The sequence below is a fragment of the Pleurodeles waltl genome, chromosome 2_1 (genome assembly GCF_031143425.1).
Source record: "Pleurodeles waltl isolate 20211129_DDA chromosome 2_1, aPleWal1.hap1.20221129, whole genome shotgun sequence".
Classification (NCBI taxonomy): Eukaryota; Metazoa; Chordata; class Amphibia; order Caudata; family Salamandridae; genus Pleurodeles; species Pleurodeles waltl.
In genome coordinates this window covers 353464362-353484938 of record NC_090438.1, presented here as the reverse complement: position 1 = coordinate 353484938, position 20577 = coordinate 353464362, and the positions used below count along the sequence as shown (strand labels likewise).

At 43.0% G+C, this 20577-nt stretch overlaps 1 protein-coding gene across 1 annotated transcript in view; it reads right to left on the bottom strand.

The window, feature by feature from the left end:
* The window catches only part of LOC138259736 (sodium/hydrogen exchanger 2-like), a 503208-nt gene extending 491497 nt beyond the window's left edge, over positions 1-11711 (bottom strand). The window contains exon 1 of the mRNA XM_069207631.1: positions 11423-11711. Within this exon, the coding sequence (XP_069063732.1) occupies positions 11423-11711 (289 nt within the window). The remainder of the gene's footprint in view (positions 1-11422) is intronic.
* Positions 11712-20577: the final 8866 nt, after the last annotated feature.

Sequence of the window (20577 nt, the reverse complement as noted above, 5' to 3'; positions counted from 1 at the left end):
GTGACAACCTCAGAACCCCTAATTAGAACACTCCTGACCTGAGAAGATTCAGAAGAAAGTCTGCTCTGCTGTCTGAAGAAGAAAGACTGAGCCTACTTACCTTGAATTCAGTACTCCAGAAGTGACTCCACGGGTCAGTGGCAGACCTGTTTGAGCTACTGGGACACAACAAGCTTCCAGAGACCCTTCCTGCTTTCCAGCTTACCAGCAGTATTTGGAACTGAATTGGTCATCTCTGTTGGCCTCTGTCGAAGTGAGTTCTAGCCCACCTCCAGCCCCCAAATGCAGTCCTCAAAGTCCAGAACCCTTGGCTAGAGGCAGAGCGCACTTCTTCCTGTTTAAATGAAGATTTCACCGGATCTGGCCATGCAGCACCTAACCAAAGGCTTTACAAGAAGGAACACCAAGCAACACAAAGCATTGAAGGGAAAATCATGGAGATCCCACCCAAAGCTAGCTCCGGATATGCTGCCGAGTGACATAGGGCCCGAAGAGCCATGCAGCCCCACCCAAGGGATTCATCAGAGCAGACACTGAGCAACTTTAATACCCACCAAGCCTTGCAGCAGAACTGAAAGCTTCACCAGATCCAACACCAAGTGACACATCGCTCCGCAAAGCAACTTTGCACAGACCTCACATCCAAATCATAAAGTAAAACCTCCAGCAGGCAGAAACTGGCCCTGTATCCAGCCCACAATCTTTTGTGGTTGGCCTGAATCTGTAACTTTGTCCTAGTTACTCACAGTTAGTGCTTCACATCTTTTGGCACTGTTTTTACCTAAACCCTTTTCAACTCCTAACTCCTATTCCTCTGATTGGATTTCTGTTATTTTATGGGTTGCTTTATTTAATAATATATCCTCTCTTTTTCTAAATTGTTTTGGGATATTTCTTGTGTATTAACTTGTTTGCTGTTTGAGTACTGCATGAATACTTTACATACTGCTTCAACGTAAACCACAAGTTTTTTTTTGTTATTTTTGTGGTTCCCCCTGACTGTGGTTATTATTTGAAGTGGGTTCTCACTGCCTTCAACTAATACTCCAATTTCTTAAAATAACAGTATGTCTTGCAGACAACTGAGCTGTCAAGCTAGGCCTAAGAAGGCGTGAATGCAGCCCAATAATCACCCATTGCTTTGTCAAATGTACCCCATCAGAAGCTGTTTTTACACTGATGAATACTCTGAACCATGAAACGTTCTTCACAAAGTAATACCTAGAGGTTCTGATGTGGAATTTGAATGGCGGCAGCCTGCAAACCCTTATTAAATAATTTAGAAAAACAATCATAGGCGTTCGTCTATATGGATTCCTATCTACCAATATTTATTGATGATTAGTATAATATAATCAAATGTGAAAATGGCGAAGAAAACACATTTTAGTAACACATTGATACGATTCTTAGTTTGATAGTTTCATGTTATTTTTAAGCCTTATAATATACATTTATCCACTTTATTTTCTTTCAGCACTTTCACACAGGACAGCGGCACTCTAAAAAATCAATAACTTGTTCTATTGCCAAGAAGTTTCCTAATGTTCCGTTTCACCGACTGGCTCGTTAATAATGCATTACATCGCTGTTTGGTACAAATATATTTCTCTCCTATGATACCACAATGAAAATATGTTGTTGCTTTATAAAATATGTTAAAAAGGCGAGATTAAATAACAATGAAGTTTATTTTTGTAAAGCAATTAAAGGCTAAAACCAAGCCCTCTCAGAGCTCTCAAATGGAAAAACGTCCAGATTAAGTTTGTCAGCATGTCGGACATTGGAGTTTTCTATAGCACAAATGATGCAGTAGCATCAGACGATTATTAGATTAATCATACATGTAATTGAATTATTATAGAACATAAGTTCATCAAAGCTTTAAAGCGTTTGTGTAATAAGGTTACAAGGGAGTGCCGGCTGAGTTTACATTGCTCTCATTATTATAAAAATAACTATTAAAGCTATCTGCTGTCATGCCAGCTTTTGTTCTGCTGTTCATTAACGATTTACTGTACAAAAAGCTTTTACAGCTCTTATGGTCAAAGATGAAAGTTGAACAGACGTGAATCACTGTTGAAGTATCTGTTATCACTCTATAAGCCTTAGGAGTTACATGCATGCAAGAAGCTGTGCTTGAGGGCATAGGATGAAAGTATGACTGCAATGAAAATTACTTCATATCCTATTTGTAACTTTAAAGACCAGTTGTACAGAGCAAACGTCTAATTGTTACCTAATAGATGTACATACAGAAATTTTGCATTTTGACTGGGTCAGTGCAGGTGGATATTTACTAGAACAGTGATTTTTAACCTGTGGTCCGAGGGACCTACTCAAGGGGTCCACAAATAGTTTACAAAATTAAAGAATATTAAAATTAAGAAATTCAAATTAAAAAAGTGTATACAAATAAGGAGGCAAATTTGAAAACGTTTCTTTATTTTTGATTGTGAATCAAGCAGACTATTTCAATATTCGGGGATTTGTTTAATGTATGCTTGTTTGTATATGTTTATGTATTGTTTGAGGGTAAAACTATCGAAATTGCTTAGTCCAGTGGTCCCCGGCTTCCAATAATGACTCATTGGGAGTCTCCATGTTACAACCATGACTCACAGGAGGTCCACAGTAGACAATAAATTCAAGAACTGCTGTACCAGAATATTCATAGCCAAAACATTGAAACAAACCTCAAAAAATAAGTTGATCAAAACTTACATATCACTTTACCATGTAGCCTTGTCAGAACCCGTTCAGGGGGGTCACAGGGCAGGGAGGGCTTACTAGGCTTCAACAGTGGAAGTTGTGGTTGTTTGCTTCTGGTGTCCTGCAATATGTTGTACTATTCTCTGCAACTGGGCACAAATGCACCCCTTAAACATGTGACTCTCAGGGTAGTGAGGGCAAGCAGCTTAAAGGCGTCTCAGAGAGGTAGTGAGGGGGCAGAGAATCAGAACTCAAACAACACACAGAATAATTCCCTGCCCAGCCCTGTGCTTATCTTCTTTAAAGAGAAGTACTTTACTACCACAGCAAATCAAGATACAACACACAGTAATGAGAGTTCAGGTGCAGTGTTCTAATAATCATGACTCTGGGATTCTAGCTAATTTCTCCCATACTAACTTCAGTGTTCTAACACAATTGTTAAAGTACCCTTCCCACTCCAGCATTCTAATATGACTGCTACAGTTCCCACACATCTAAAGTGTGCTAGCCGAAAAGTAAAGATCAATGGCAGGAATAAGACACAGGTGCAAGTTCACCAATAGAATTCTGTGAACACCTACTAATTTTGGCACCTTGAAGATGAGTTCAGTTTGTACCTTAAAAAGTAGTTCATGGTGACAATTGTTAAGTCCTCTAATCTACAGAACTATCTTTTGAGTTCAAGGCAAGTCTCACAGTCTTTCACTACAGACCTCCAGTTACCTGTCTCTCTTGGATCTCCCTGCTGGGAATGGACAGCATGGCATGCCCCAGCATTTGCTACTTGTATTCAGCAACTGCAGCCTCTAGGCCAGAGGGGGGCCTCTACAATGTTAGTGTTTTGCAAGACTCGCAGCATATCAGTGTAGCCACAGAAATCAGTACAGAAGCAGAACAGGTCCCTCTGCTCATGTTGCCCTGCAGCTGAATGGCATTTGACACTTAAGTGGTTGTTAACTTTTCATTCAGTTTGCCACATGACCAACCCCGAGAGGCCATGTGACCTCTCACAGCTCTGGTTACACTGCTGCTAACATAGACTTTCTGCTGGGTCTTCCACAGCCTGGGAACATGTCTGGACTTGTCTTCTTGGAAAGTTTCTGCTGAAGGACTAGGCACATTTGTTCCCTCTCTGAGCAGGCAGTCTTCTAGGTGCTAGGCAAACCCATGACTCTCTAGCAAGCTGTACAGACTTCAGGTGATGTCCTCTCAACTCTGGTATGCCAGATATCTTGCAAACACCAGCTCTAGATCGCAGCAGCTCTTTGAATACTTCGCTGAGCCCTTGCTGAGTTTGTAACTGAAACAAAGTGGGAAGTATCAGTCACACCTTATTACTAACAGGGGATGTTGATCTCATCTTATTACTAACAGGGGATGCTGGAACCAAATTGGGGTGGTTCCTTTTCAAATTCCATTTCTGGTTGCAGTGCAAAAACAGCCTTCCTCTCCCAGTAAGTAGGGATTATGCTGGCTTCAAACATGAGTATCAAACATAAGGACACTCAAATGGTAAGATCTGTATCTGGCTGTCATCAGCCTTTCTGAAGTAGCACTCAGGGAAAGACAAAAAGGCAGGCTCTTTCTAGAAACCACCCTACTTCTAACAACATCTGTTCACTCACCTCTATTCTTCCACAATCAAGTAAACAATATAGTTCAGATGGGACAAATCAGCAATCTCCTGCTTAAGGATCCTGATAGAATTTCCAGTAGTATCCCTGTCCTCATTCTCCCATACATCAGTGTGTGGTGCTCCTCTCTTTAACCCTAGGAATGCAAACAATACACTTTCACTGTCAGGGAAGCTACACTCGATCCTCCATATTTTGCTATGTCAAAAGAGGAGTAATCCAAAATGGATCCTGCTAGTTCTAGCAACCATACTCACACCTCAACACTTGGGACCATATTTATGGGCTTTTGACATGGGGCAATGCAGCAAAGCACCTTGATCAAATGGAAAGGGCAGGAATGTGCAGTATATTTGCGATAAGGTGCATTCCTGTCCTTTCCCACTGCACTGGAGCCGTTTTGGCTGCCTAGCACCAATGCATGCACCCTTTCACCATGGTGCAAGGGTCTCTGTGTTCTAGGTGGGATTGTTTTTCTGCTAGAAGGGGCACCTTCCTGCACAAAAACAATCCTGGGAGGCGTTTTCCTCTTTCTATGTGTGCTGCAGAATGCACCACACATAGAAAGAGGAAAGGGAGGAAGGGAGGAGAAATAAACATATTTCTGCTTGTTGTGTCTCTTCCTTGGCGGCGTAAGGTTTTGGCACATTCCCAGTTTTACAGGCCCTTGTAAATCTGGCAATGTGTCAAAATACACGGGTGTTGCATGGGAACACCCACCACAACGCCCATGGAATGCCTCCCTTGTGCAGAGTAAGGCAATGCAGCGATTTACACTGCTTTGCTATGCTCCATATCTACGAGGCCATTCAAAGCACGCACAGTGGCTTTGCGTTGCCTCATAGATATGAGTTCAAGGGTTGTGCTGCCATTGCATCACATAAAGAGGTGCAAGGCGCTCATAAATATGCCCCTTCATTTTGTGACCATCCATACCTTATGCACATGCAATCAACGCAAGGATCTGGGTGTCACGGATAACTTGAACTTTATATGAGTGTGGCAAGTTAGCACTGCACTCCATCTAAATCAGGAAAAAGGTTTATGCAGTACTATAATCTACAAAAAAGTGCCTGCTCCCACCACTACTTTATGTCAACATCCCAGAACAGAGACTGTAATCCCATGTCACGAAAGGGTGCACACATAGCCTGTTCAGGTCACAGAACAGGTTCTGGGCCTCAGAGTCATCATGGACAGGCTTAGTCCTCAGTGCACATGCTACTTTATCATAATAGCTGGACCAAATGAAAGTCAGAATGCCAGGGAAGGTCAGTGTAGTGGTACACACCTGTTTGCCATTCAGGGTACATTCATGTCACAAAAAGCCTTAACAGCTTTCTTTGAATATCAGAGATTTCTAATATAGAGTTATAGTGCAGACTGCACCACTATTGAGAGACAAAGTGATGTTTTTTGTACTCCTGGCGTCAGAGGTGTACAAATCAGTGCCAAGAACACGGGGGCTGTGCATTCTTTATTGTATGGCACCTTTTAATTGTGCTAATAGCAAATTATATTTTATTATTCAGTATTAGTGTAATAAAACATGAAGCACAATTAGGACCAAAGGTGGCAGCTGGTGTTAAGTAAAATGGTTTTAATGCATGTTACATGTGTGCTTGCGGATGAGGGTGTGTTTATGTGAAATAGTATTCATATGTGTAAGGAAATGTTTCTGTATGTGTAAGCATGTGTGTGTCTGAGTGAAAGTGAGTGACAGTCAAGTGACAGGTAGTGAGTGAGATTGTGTAAGAATGAGGCCCAGATTTAGTATTCTTTGGTGTAAGGCAACACTACACTAAGGTTGCTGCACTCCCTTGTGTCAAGGGGGAAGAGAAAAATGTGCATTGTCTAACAAGATTTAGTACAATTTTTCACTTCACTTTTGGCAGCCAGACGCCAATGTGCATACCTTCTGTGAGAGTGCAAAGTGTGTGCATTTTCTGAAGCATAGATTTTGTACTGAAAGGGGTCCCTTTCAGTACAAAATTCCCACTTTATAAGTATGCAGCAAACATGCAAAGTTGGAAAAACAAGAAGAAATGAAAGAACATTCTCCTTGCTACCCCTGCCTCGAGAAGGCATAAGATTTTGGTGCAAACTCCTGTCTTCCAATGTTTGCAGAAAGGGATTTGGGGCCAAAATTCATGGGTGGTTGCATGGAAAAGCCTATGAAACATCCGTGGAACGCTCCATGATAGACAATAATGCAAAGCATACCACAACTTTGTGTTACTTTGTGATAATATCCAAAGCAAATCCTCAGTTGTGATGTTAGAATAATGTGACATGCCTTCCTGGAAACAGATCTGGATCATATGAGTTCACTTCATGTGATGTCATGAAGGTCAGTGGGTATGTTATTTCACTACCATTACCCATGGCATTTCGGTGAATTGACACCCATGGAGTAATTTGAAAGCTTTTCAACAAAAAAGATGGTAGAGGCTTATCACAAAAGTAATGCAACAGCAATGCTTCTTGTAACCTTCCACTTACATAGTATCATGAAAAGGTCTATAATGACTAATGTTCTTAATTACATCCCATATATTAAGGATCCGATTTACAATAGCTCTGTGATCCAAGGTGAAGGCCACTCTTAGGCTTTGTTTTCGACCTATTGACTTTGTCCCAATCAATACCTACCCGATAGTACCACCCCCTTACATAACTTTGCTGAAATATGCAACTACATTCTGCTTTTATGATAATTGTGAGTTGTGAATTATATAAATATGAGTTCCACTTTGAAACGTTTACAGCCCTAAAGTGAATTGGAGCTAGAGGAGTGCAGGGGAGCACTGATTTATTTCATGTAGAGGCAGGAAGGGTTTCTGGGAGGACTTGTATGGTTGTTTGTGTGCTAGCACTAGGCAAAGTGTGGCAGTAGATCGTTTGTGTGGCTGGGATTGTAATGCCTGCTGGGATAGTAGTTTTTTTTCTGCAATCCAGTGGGAGCTAATGCTGAGAGGAGATGTTGAGTTATTGTTGAGAGAAGAGGCCTGGTTTAGCATGTGGTACAGTAGGTGGTAAAAATTGAAAAACTGAGGTGGGAACTAATTATGGGATGACAAGGAAATACACTGCAGATGGAAATTTGAGAGGTACAGAAGTGTGGGGAAGTAAGTATGAATGGAAGGGGAGACAGTGATGTTATTTTGATGAGTGCATTATGCAGTGGGAGTGCACAGTCAAGTGAGCACATTGTGACCCTTGTTGGACCTAACTGTGAGTCAAAACAGCTGTTAATTTCTCATGGTTTACAGGGCCAGAAGAGCCTTGTATTCAACAGGACATTTCCCAGGTGGGCTGGAGCCACTGGTGGCCAGTTATGAAAGCGTATGGATGCTTCTGGTGCCTGTTACAGTTTTCCCAGCTCCCAAGGTCAACTGCAGCAGGCACCAAGAGCCTTCAAGAGAGAGAGAAGGAGGGGGGATGTAAAGAGAAAGGGATATGAGAGAGGCGAGAAGGCGAGAGAATGGACCAATAGAAGCAGAGAGTTTGCACGATGAGAAGAAGGCAGTGCAACTTGTGCATGTCTCCCAGCATCTGGTTCTCATATATGGCATTGCAGCAGTGTGGTGGCACATGATGCGGTACTAGCATTTGGTACAGCAAAGTGGAGTGCAGCAAAGACTCATAGTTCTCACAGACTTTCATTTCAGCCCCAGTGGGAATAGGGGCCAAATAGAGATGGTCATGAGGTGCAGTCAACCAGCAACTCACCTGATCTGCTTATGACAGAAGAGGTTATCTCAGTGGCTTGGGGGCATAGCAAGTAGGAGAGCTGCCTGGGAATGACGCCATCGCTGCGCTTGGTAAAAGATGGAGGAAGCAAGTGCTGTCAGTGCATTTGATTACAAATCCTCGGCTCCCCTGGGCACCACTTGTTGGTGAAACACTACAGATTTTGCTGGTCAGGTGAGATCAATCTTGGAAATTGTGGCGCTGATGTGCTTGCCAGCATGTTAGTGTTTATTCTCAAGAGTTCCTGCACTGTTACCAAACTACCACATGCAATAGTTTATATCTTTGTCCTGTATATATTTTTTCCGTATTTTATTCCATTGGCACGATCACCATTCTTTAGCAGGTTTTATAAATCCATGCCCCATCTGGAGCTAGCCTGATGGACTTAGAAGATTGGAATGTTAGAAACAGGAACGTCAGCAAAGATGTAGGTTGAAGGAATAGCCTGATAGCAGAAATTCTCCAACTATTCCCCCTCACAGTTCTTTCTGAAAAACCTTACGTATCCCCTCTTCTGAGGCTTGACTGGAACCCCTGTGCTTATACCTAACTTATCACAAACTCCCTCTCCCTCCATGATCTAACAAAACCGGCTGCTGTTATGCTGGTCGAACAAGGTGTCCATCCTGTCCTCAGAACATACCACAAATGCTCACAAAGAGGACAAGCAAAATCAATCCAGATCACAAGGGACACGTTCAAGAATCTCCCCATCGAAATAAGAAATAAAAAAACTCTAATAGACGCTAGATACTTCAATGGAGTGTTGAGTTGTTTAAAAATCATCTTTAGTCATTTGGTCATGGCTCTGTTGATCTTGTGGATGGGTTTAGAGTCTAAGGAACAGAGTAAGTAGTGAAAGCGTGAAGACTAATTCTTACACTTGCCTAAGCTTGTGGGGCTGTGATTTCACAAACATGCCCAGTTGCTCTTATGGAATAAATTACCCACGTACACCTTCTGCCTCAAGCTCATCTATTTCCCACCCTTCTTCCCAATGCCCCTGTATCCATATTGTTGGATTCACTCTGGGGTTGCTCTGCGACCACCTGTCTTACTATCTGGTGACTGTGGTATGACTAAGCTGGCAGGGGCAGGAAGCTGGAGTAGGACATTTAAGTGACAGTTTCCATCACCAATGGATGTGGGATTGTCCATGGCTTGTCAGATGATGGCTTCCTCCTGCTGATGCCCTTCCATTGAGAAGGCCATTGGCTTTGACTTTGCCATTGGCTTTGTAGCTCTGAATATGACTCCTACTTGTTTATCCACGAGTAGGATTGTGGTATCCTCAAAGGATGAGGCAAAATGGCATCACCTGACTGATCACCACTGGACTGTCTCCCAGTAGCATTTCATTTGTATCCTCTAATTGACACTGTCCTTCTCTATCACAAATGTAAAGAGCACATATCTGCACCCATCTTATCCACCTTTGGAAGGTTCATATGGACCAGAACCGACGTCCTTTCTTTTCAGTAGCATGTTTAAGCAATAATAACTTGTTTTTGCCATCTCTAAGCACTGTAGGTAGCAAGTGTTACTATCCTCTGATTAATAATCGTCTATAGAGCTCCACTGATATAATGAGTTAGCCTTGACAAGATTTCAACTCATGCATGTAGGTTGCTTCAGATGCCAGCACTGAGCATTTAACTTCCACAGCCACTGGCATAGCTGATAGGACAGTGGGGGCAAAGTGGAGCCACGAGGTACTATGAGAAGTCGTTAGCCTCTTGTGATGGTAGGAATTACGCACTTTATTTAATGAGATGTACCGAGACTACGTGACATGAAAAAGCAACGTCATATTAAATATCTTTATAAGTTAACAAATAATAAATTCAAACTATGCGATGCGCGCCTTTATTCAGTGTTGTTATTAAGGTAGAAAATGAAGATTATTAATTCCATGTATTGGTGCATGTTGCACATACATTGAACTACGCAATTGTCGACCTTCTGTACAGCTCCACTAAGCCCAGATCATGCTCAAGAAAACCATGAAGCTAAATATTTAAACAGAGAATAACGAGTGTTTCCAGCACCAGATCGCGTAGGCCAAAGGGATAATTTATATTTTAGTGCAGAAGCATCCTTCACCGAAGTGCATGATGTAACACACTGCCTTCATTAATATTTGATAACCATGAGTGCAATGTTTTAACTAAATATATATATTATCCTTGCAACACTATTTATTTCTTACATCTAGTAAATTAATTGAGTGAAGACTTCGTTCAATTATTTGAAGTTAAATGGTTGATTTATATACAAGCCTTAAAGGTTTATTATAACGTCTAATGCTTACTTAATATTACACGTAGGGCATACCTTCTTACTGGACACCCCAGTAGCATAATTTAGATAAAGGATGCACAGCACGCCTGTACCCCTTAGATCATGGCTTTAAGTGGGATGAAAAGATTTGGGGGCCGTTCAAAGGGGCGTGGAGAATGTAATTAAGGGCGTGGCTTAAAACATGTAAATTGTAAAAGTCTCTACTTCGCATAGTGTGCCTCCCTACTGGGATTTTGCTGCTTCTTTCTGTGGTTTCATCCAGATATATAATACAACAAGTAGCTTTACACCCACACCAAGACAGTACTATTGGCTTTGTCACTGGTTATTAGCTGCATGAGATAATTAAGCAACAACAATTGTATCTTTGTATAAAATGTTTAAAATGTTTCAGTTCGGAAATGAGACTGTAAAAGAACTCTAACAAGTCTCTTTGAAGATACATCAAAGGCAGTGAAGGGTGGTACTGTTGCCGAGTTAAGATTTTATTTTCACCCTGGGGGTCAGGGCAAAAATAGAGTGCTCGATAGGGACCCCTCTCAGCACCTGCTTTTTAGAACTGCCGGTGCTCAGCACCGGCAGGACTCGGCCCACTTCAAGCCCTGCCTTATACTGTATACTAGACCCCAGGCGGCTAGCTGCTGGCACAGTGACACCCGTGGGAGCGCCTGTCTTCAGCTCTCTCCTGTCTGCAGTAATCTGAGACCACTCATGTTTGCAGACATTTCATCTGATGTAGTCCTAAAGCATACGAGTCACAGCATGAATGGGGCTGCTTATTGCCTCCAATTAGAATCAACCTGTGCGTGACTTGTTTTCAAAGGGTGATAGAAAACTCATGGAATTAACATCTTTTAAGCAGATTTTTCTATTTATTAACGAGAAGGCGACAGAAACTAGAAATTAATCAAATACCCGACAGACAACTGCATCATGCAAACTCACTCACTCGAACAATGAATGATGGGCATGCCAAACAAAGTACATTTCGTTTCAAAGAGTAAGCGTCGTCTTACCTATTTTGGCCAAAGAGGCCAGCATGATCCAAAGCGTAATTTCAAAGGGGACCCGCACATGGTGATAATCGAGGGAGAACACTTTCAGCCTTGATGACAAATTTTGAATCGGTAGATCCTCCGAAGAATTAAGTACCTCTAAAGTGTCCTCTGGATTCGAAACCGTGTCACTGTGCCTGATGGCATCATTGAGTTGATGGAGGTCTGCTGCTGCAGCAGCAGTTGTGTGGATCAGACACAGAAGCAGGCCGTGGGTGAGGGCAGATGCCAGGGACCACCTTCTCTCCATTGTGCTCCGGCTGACAGCTGCAGGTATTTTCAGGCTGGCTGGTATGTGGCACCAGGCGGCCCTCTGCTTCAGGCAGAGATAAGAAGACACTGGTGTTTCTCTCTGCTGTGAAGCTCAAAGGCGTCCACTGAGCTAGAGAGCCGCCTAGAGGGAGAATGTGAGATCAACGGCGGGGAGGGAGGCAAGAGAAGACTCAGCACTGTGCAGCCATCGTGACCTACTCCGAAAACGAACCCAAACTGGGATAACTTTAGCACCATTCCAGTTTGACATTGCACAAAATGCTGATATGATTACAGAAAATGAATTGTAAAACTTGTTAAAATGTTTTATTTTTTTTAACAATGTATGTGCTTTTCATAAACCCAATAGTAGAACTCCATAGACTGATTAACAAAGCCATTCTCGTCCATAAACATACTACTGTGCAATCGTACATCACGGTGCAATTAAACATTACGCAGTTGTAATGCCACGTATACACCACATCCTGGCATACAGGCAATGCAAGCAGCTGAAGTACACACACTCTATAATGAGCTAGTAGCACTTTACAGATGATTAGTACAATTATCTACGTGGACCTTGAATACTGCCACAGCACGGGCTGCACCAGATGGTCACCGATTGGCCATTGCTGGGGTTAACCCACAAACAGTACATTCTATCATGGGCAAGGCGCACACGGAGGTAAGAACATTCCATTCTGGATAGCACAAAAAAAACTAACCAGCTGAAAGCAGTGTTCCCATATGGGACCCCAAAATAAACATAGAAGTCTCAGATTGAGCTTGCCATTTGGAATGGTTCCCTCAGTGGACAACTGCATCACATGGAGTGCAGTCTTTGCTGCAATTTACACTACTACGCATGGACACATGGAACCCCAACACTTTCCAACTTGCTGGAAGTGTTAATATAAATTAAAAATGAACATGGGGCTGTTACAGCCCTGGATTTGGGGATAATCTTCAACACAGTCTCCTCAATAATACTCAGTAACATTAAAGGGGAAGCGGTAGCGTTGGCTATATGCTAACAGCTCCAAGAGATTCAGGAGCATCAACTATCGAAAATGATTTCCAAAACCTATACTAGTATGGGACAGGATAGTTTGGGAGTCAAGCAGAAAAAACTGTCAATTCAAAGTACCACCTCTAGGGACGGTACTAAACAAGCACAGGAGGGTTCTAATCAACGCTGAAGTAAACACAAACAAAATAAAGAAAGAAGTCAGAGAGCAGACTCTCCGCATTCGGAGAGTTTCAAAAGGAGATATAATCTCAGAAATAGAGGAACTTTAAAGACTCCTGACAGATATACTAATACGCATCCCTCTAATTTCTTCCAGGACATGCTGGATAAATGGAGTAACAGCAGGTCAGTCAGAGCAGTTCATTGACTACGTGGAGCAGAAAAAAGACAGTGTTCCTTGGACAAGAAAGAGGATAAATCCCAACAAGAAAAGCCCCCATTGAAAAAGAAAAAGGTGGCTGCAGTAACATTTAAACATGCCAGCAACGCAGAGGACATTGTTAAGGAACAAGACGTGGACAGAGACTCTGCTAGACAGCGCAGCAGAGGTCAAGATTTGTCACCAGTGTCTGAAAGATCATCTGGATGTGACAGCAACTAATGACTATCTTGTAGTTGGGACTGTGGACAGGTGACCCTTCACACCCACTGGGTATATGATACAAATATCCAAATTGAGGAAGACATAGAGCGCACTATTAGCATAATTGTTTGGGAAGAGCTTAATTGTGATATCCCATTAGCAGAAAAAGGCCGGTCACCCGAGTACGTCCGTAAGCTCCCACATGGGGAAGATGTCAGTTTGCCTTCTTTCTCAAATCTTGTTCTGGATGCAGTAAAGGAAGCCTATGCTGTTAACCGGGCTTTGGCATAGGCACCGGTGCTGTACCACAACCATGTAGGGTGGGATAAGGATTCCCCCTATCATTTGATACCTATCAGGTCTACACCTCCGCCTCAACCTCAATTTCCAGTCAAATATGAGGCTAAAGCCCCAGTGACGGAAATCCTCACTGAACTGCCACCTCACACAACACCAAAGAAATCTTCGCCGTGGTCAAAGAGTTTGCCAAACCCCAATTGGAAGTGGCAAACATCCCTCCATCTCAGGAACTCTGCGACAGACTAGCCACCTTCTTCCACTGAAAATCCAAAGACATCTACAATAGCTTTGGACCCCAAGACCCTCTGAGCCCACCAACAGACTCGCTCCATCGTGAGCAGCATCTACTCCGGAGCCCGTACTGACCCGTGTCCTCACCACATTTTTAACAAAGCCGACACCTCCATCGCACCCGACCTCCAACACATTCTCACCTGTTCCATGGAGATGGCTACCTTCCCCAAAGACTGGAAGCACACTGAGATCCACTCGCTCCTGAAGAAACCCATGGCCGACCCCCTGGACCTCAAGAACTTGTCGCGGCGCGAGCTGAGCATTCAGCTCGGGGCGCGTCCGGCTGGCCGTGGCGGCCGGGCATGCCGCGCCCCTGCCATTCTTTACTTTTCTCGAGGCTCCAAATTGGGCATGGGGCCTCAGCAAATTGCGGGTGTGGCATGCCCTCATTACATTCTTGGACACCTCCCTCCACACCCCTCACTTACCTCATGAATCTATCCTTTTTTCCTTTCTTCTTTTCTTTTTTCTTCTTTTCCTCCTGTATTTATGCACTTCTCCAGCTGCCATGTTCTTTCTTCTTCTCAGCATGCCTTCTTTCTCTGTGCATGCCTTAGGAACCTTTTTTAACATGGTGTTTTTCTCTATATGTTTCTATGATTTATTCCCAATCCAATATGGTGCCTCTCTACTTCCTGTTGGTCACTTCCTGTTCTTGGGTATATAAGGTGAGTGATTTGTGTTCTCTTTGTGCTGCAACGCTTCCTTTGGTGGTGATCTTCACCCCTGATTCTTTCTTTGCCAGTTATATTTTTTCCTAGCCTGTTCCAGCATTTTTCAGTATAATTTTTTGTCCTGTTGGAAAGACTTACCTTTTTTACTTTTTGTTCTTGTTCCAGGGAATTCCTACTTTTTCCCTTTGGGTTTTTTCCTTCTGGGACTCCTTCTGGAGGGCACGGACTGCTTTTGGCATTCCCTCCGTTGACAGCACCATGGCTACCAGAAAGGACCGCCCCTACCTGGGTCAAGGCAGAACCTGCAAAAATCAAGGCCTCTCCACAGTTCCAGTGGGCCAAAGACATAAGCGACGAGTAGTCCGTGACAGAACTACCGCCCCATCGCTCTGCTGCCTTTCCCAGCTAAGCTGATTGAAAAGGTTATCAATGCACAGCTCCACAAATACATCAAGGACAATAACATCCTCAACATCTCCCAATCAGGTTTCAGGAGCAACCACAGCACGGAGACTGCCCTCCTGGCTGCCACAGATGACATCCGCTTGCTCCTCGACCACGGCCAAACAGCAGTTCTCATCCTATTGGATCTATCGGCTGCCTTTGACACGGTCTTGCATCACCCCCTCTGCTCCTTACTCCATGCAGCTGGCATCCGCGGAAAGGCCCTACAATGGATACGCAATGGATACGCTCCTTCCTATCCAGCAGAACACAGGGAGTCAGACTCCCACCTTACCTGTCAGAACCTACGGAGATCAGCTGTGGAGTTCCACAGGGCTCCTCCCTGAACTCCAAACTCTTCAAAATTTACATGGCTCCGCTTGCATCCATCATCAGGAAACACGGACTGAACATCGTCTCCTATGCCAATAACACCCAGCTGATCATTTCACTGATCGAAAACCTCACGAATGCCAAGAAAAATTTCCACAATTGGATGGAAGCCGTCACCATCTGGATGAAGGACAGCTGCCTCAATCTCAACTCTGACAAGACTGAGATCCTCATACTGGGACCCTCCACATCAGCTCGGGGCGACAACTGGTGGCCTGCTACCATCGGTGCCCCCCCACCCCAACAAACCAAGCACACAACCTCGGCTTCATCCTGGATTCATCACTCACCATGACCCGCCAATTCAACATGGTTGCATCCTCCTGTTTTCATACAATCTGACTTCACTGGAAGATCTTCAAATAAACCCCAAACGACTGCCACAAAACTGTAACCCACGCTGTGATCACCAGCAGACTTGACTATGGCAATGCCCTCTATGCTGGCCCCACCCAGAAAAACCTGAAGAAACTACAGCACATGTAAAACGCCTCTGCCAGACTCATCCTTGGCTTCCCCTGCCACAAACTCATCACCAGACACCTAAGAGACCTCCAATGACTTCCAGTCGAGAAAATAATCAACTTCAAACTCATTGTCCATGCATACAAGGCTTTCTACAACCTAGGACCCACCTACCTCAACGACCGCATCACCTTCTTCTCTCCCACCAGACCGCTCCAATCTGTTCAACAGGTAGTAGCCACCATACCCCGCAAACAGAAGACCTCGGGCGGGGGAAGATCCTTTGCCTACCTCGTGGCAAAGCGCTGGAACCCCCAGCCTCTTCACCTCAGGCAGTCACCATCATTGGCTCAAATCAGGAAAAGACCTTAGGACCAGGCTCTTCAACTGAAGCACCGAGGACTGACCCCCTCAGCGTCTTGAGACCCTTATGGGTGAGTTGTTGCACTCTATAAATTATGATTGATTGATTGAGTAGCAGGGAGTAATAGAGCCCTGTGTCTCTGCAATTAATAATCCATAATTGCAAAACCAGACCATTCATATAGAATAGTCTTAGATTATGGACACTTAAACAACTACACACACACATACACAATATAAAATGCACACAGCACCGAACTAATTAACAACATAGTATGTAAGAAATATAAAACAACCGTGGATATTTCCAATTTTTTTCTCTAAGAAATACGTAGCGCATGAAAGTCTGGACCTGAGTGCATTTGCATTTGGCTGACAAAAACACTTTTGTTGTTTGCCCTAGGGCTTTAAGAACAGCCCAGGGTTGTTTTCTGCCCATGTAACATCAATATTGCATGATATTGATCCTGAGGCGTTTGAGGATGACATCTATCTCACAGATGACGACCTCAACATTCATCTTGCCAAGGTCAATCAGATCATCTTAGGATTTGCCGTCTTGGGCTACAAATTAAATTTTATGAAAACTTAAAATAGCCTTTCTCAGTATACTGTTCTTGGGATACACAATCAGATGAAGGCAAGAGCCTGGCCCCGCACTTTTCAGAAATATGTGCTCAACTTTAACCAACAAATATCATCAAGAAACTGTATTCAGTGCCTGGTTTCTTTAACTTTGGCAGAATTTACATTCCAGATTCTGCACAATGCATAAAACCACTCTATGATTTAATTTGCCCATATTTCTCAAGCAAATACTGGACAGTTGAACATAAACACACATCCTTAGAGGATTGCAGCAAGACATGCTAGAAGCAAAACACTTACACACATGTGACAACAAAACAAATTTGGTCATCAGAATAATTGCTGGGGCCATCAGGTTCACTTATGTCTCCTTTAATGAGGGTGACAATATGCCCATAGCATAAAAAACATATTTGCACCCACTGAAAAGATTCTGACTGCTGTACAAATGACTGTCATTAATGAAAGGCCACTAGCCCAAGGGAAATGTATTATTGTCGTTACCCCGGGGCCGGCCCTAGAGGCTGTCACCAAAGCAAGCATTGCTAACACTAAAGCATCACATTCACAATGGATTCAATGGGCAACCTCCCTGACTGCCATTGATGTAGAATACATCTTTGACCCAAAGCTTAAAACACAAGAATTTCTCCAGTACGTACAGGAGTACCCTGCACCCACTAACATCTTGACCCTTGACAGATACCAAACTGCCATTTATACTGATGGTTCAGCACAACTAGCTATAAATATAAATCATCAAAATTCAGTTGCTTGCATAGCTGTGAATGGCGTGATGAAGGATGGTGTGTTCCACCCTCAACATACAAACATGCAGATCCTGGGGGACTGTACAGCTCAGTTGGCACTGGTAAATACGGATCCAGAACAGCTCACATTAATTGTGTGTGATTTGTATTACTGTGTCCAGTCCTAAAATGATTATCTTAATCACTGGCGGTAGAACAAGTTCAGAAACTCAAAGAAGAACACCATAAAACACAGAACTCTGTGGGGGAGGGTGCTAATCTAAAGGATAAGCTACCAGATGCTCATGTAGTACATACACAGGTCCATCAGCATGTAGGAGTACACACTGTAGGAAACACTTTGGCTGATGAAGCTGCCAAATCAGCAGTAGCTACAGCTTCCATTGCTGCAGTGACTCGTTCTCACATGAGATCGCATAGTGAGATTCAGGCTGCTGTGAAGGCTTCGGCTGAGAACAAGCCTCTTCCAAAAGCATACCCGCAAAATATTCCTAACATATCAGCGCACAGAATGCTGACTTAGTGACAATTCCTGTGGTGGGAGATCAAGTGATCTCCAACCAAGACCAGAGATTTGATCTCATCAAAGTAGCACATGAGGGTGTTGCATCTGCTCTTGCTGGTGTGGTGGCCGCAATATCCCTTCTACAGAAATGTTTCTGCTGGCCAGGTTTATACAAACAGACCTAGCAATATGTCCTTTGTTGTGACATTTTCCATCAAAAAAAGGGCTCCAACATCAAACGCCCACTGCAGACATCCCTCTTAGGCCCATATTTAAACTTTTACAATTGTATTTTGTAAGTTTGCACCGATTTTGCATCAAAAAGTGGCGCAAATGTGGCACTAAAAAAGTATAAATATGGGCCTTAGTGTCCAATAGGCCACTACAATGTGTATATGTGGACCATTGTGACCCCTTACAACTTGATGATGCATACAAATACATCTTAGTTGTTGTTGATTCTTGTTCTAGATTCCTGTGCATATGGCCACAGCAGTTGGCAGACGCTTAAACTGATATAAAATACTTGCTGGTCTTTATCAATACATATGTGGTTGCAGCATTCCACTTGGATCAGGGCTTTGCTTTTGCCTCTAGGGTATTCAGGGACACCACGAAGATGTTGGGTTTTGAACTCCATTACTCTTCCCCATATCATTCCATGGATAACAGTGTTGTGGAGAGGAATAATCGCGAACTAAAGTAATCCTCAAAAGCAAGAGTATTTGGTTCAGGCCGCAGTTGGCTTCAATACCTGTATGGGGTACAGAGAGCAATGAATAACCTGTGAAGACAGTCCTCCGGGGGACGCACTCCTTATGAGGTCCTCTTTGGAATACCTATGCATGTCCCTTATCTAGATGGCCCTGGTATGGTGGCGGCAGAGACACCATTGACATAAATGAATGTCTCACTGTCTTACAGAAACTTCAAAAAGTTTGTGATAACAAATTAATCCGCCAGTGCCACCACCTTAGGAATAACATCCACAGGCCAGACTCCTAAAGTTAGGGATCTGATTCGTGAGAAGAATGCTGTGAAGAAGGAAACTGGCCCATCTTACAGAGCTCCAGTTAACCTCCTGGGTATTCAAAGCTCCAGAAATGTCATTCTACCACCGCTGCCAGGTTCCAAAGGAAAAAGATTCATCTTTATTAACAACGTAAAATTGCACCACATTGCCGATCCTGCACAGTAGACCCCGGGCCCCTTGGGTAATTCCTGGTCCCCTCTTACTAACCAATAGGAGTTACCTCTTCAAAGAAGAAACAACACCTCTTCTGAATATAGCTGTATGTACAAAAATGCTACGAATACCTCCTCAAGCATGGGGAGAGTAGAGAATGAGCTTCTGCTAATTCCTGGTACCACTTCACTGTCAAGAACTGTCTAAGATGTGGCTGTTTATTACTCCAATGCACCACAAACTGATGACATTGTCTGCTATAAACCTCCATGTGAAGTGGATGCATCCATTAGCAATGCACAAGCTCCTGTGTTTTCACAGACTGCTTCTGGTTACTTCATCGACCAACATGAGTTTTCTTCAAGTTCATCTACATCTGCAACCGAAACTCTTTCAAAGATACGCAAGCTGTACATATGTGACTGCTTTCTTTCTTCTGATAAATGGTCATTTTCTTCCAGAACGTTCTTCTATTGAGCCAATGGATAAAGTTTTAACTCCATATGTCTCCTCACATAAGGTTCGAAGAGACTTGTCTCTTATGAACATTTCAGCAGTACCAATTCTTGACGGGATTGTTTGGGATAAAGTACCATTTGATATATGGTCCTACTGAGGTTATCCAAATTCCTTAAGCATTTAAAATTTTAATAACTGATGTAATTACACTTGATGTTGTTTCTGATGGCTGGGATGTTAAAACAGCTAATTATATGCTGTCTGGACTGCAGAATTACACTGTATTTGAAAGTGAAGATGTGTATATGAGCACAGCAAATTATGAAGAAATGTTTTGTTATCATCATTGGGGACATTATTTATTGTACCGAGCAACTAGACATAGAGCATTATTTAATTACACACAATGGGAACATTATTCAACTCCACCTGTGGGAAGCCCCAAAACATATGTAGATAAATTTACATATTTCTCTGGGCATGATATTACAAGTGCAGAGTCATACTACTTTAAATTACCACCTTCTAAAATACTAAACATTTTGCTAACTGACACCAAATTAATCTATCCAGATGCCTTTGTTTCCCGACTTGCTATTGAAGGTTATGAATACTGGAAGAACACTACTGATGTGAAAGTGTATGGGGAACAAAACATTGGCAAAAATATGTATTATAGCATGCCTTATTCCTGTACAAATGATATTATTAAATGACACAGTTCAGCAAACATCCTGCTTAGGGTTAACAAAAATAAAAGAAATGAACACGCCCAGTATCCCCACACCAACAAAATTTACCAATTGG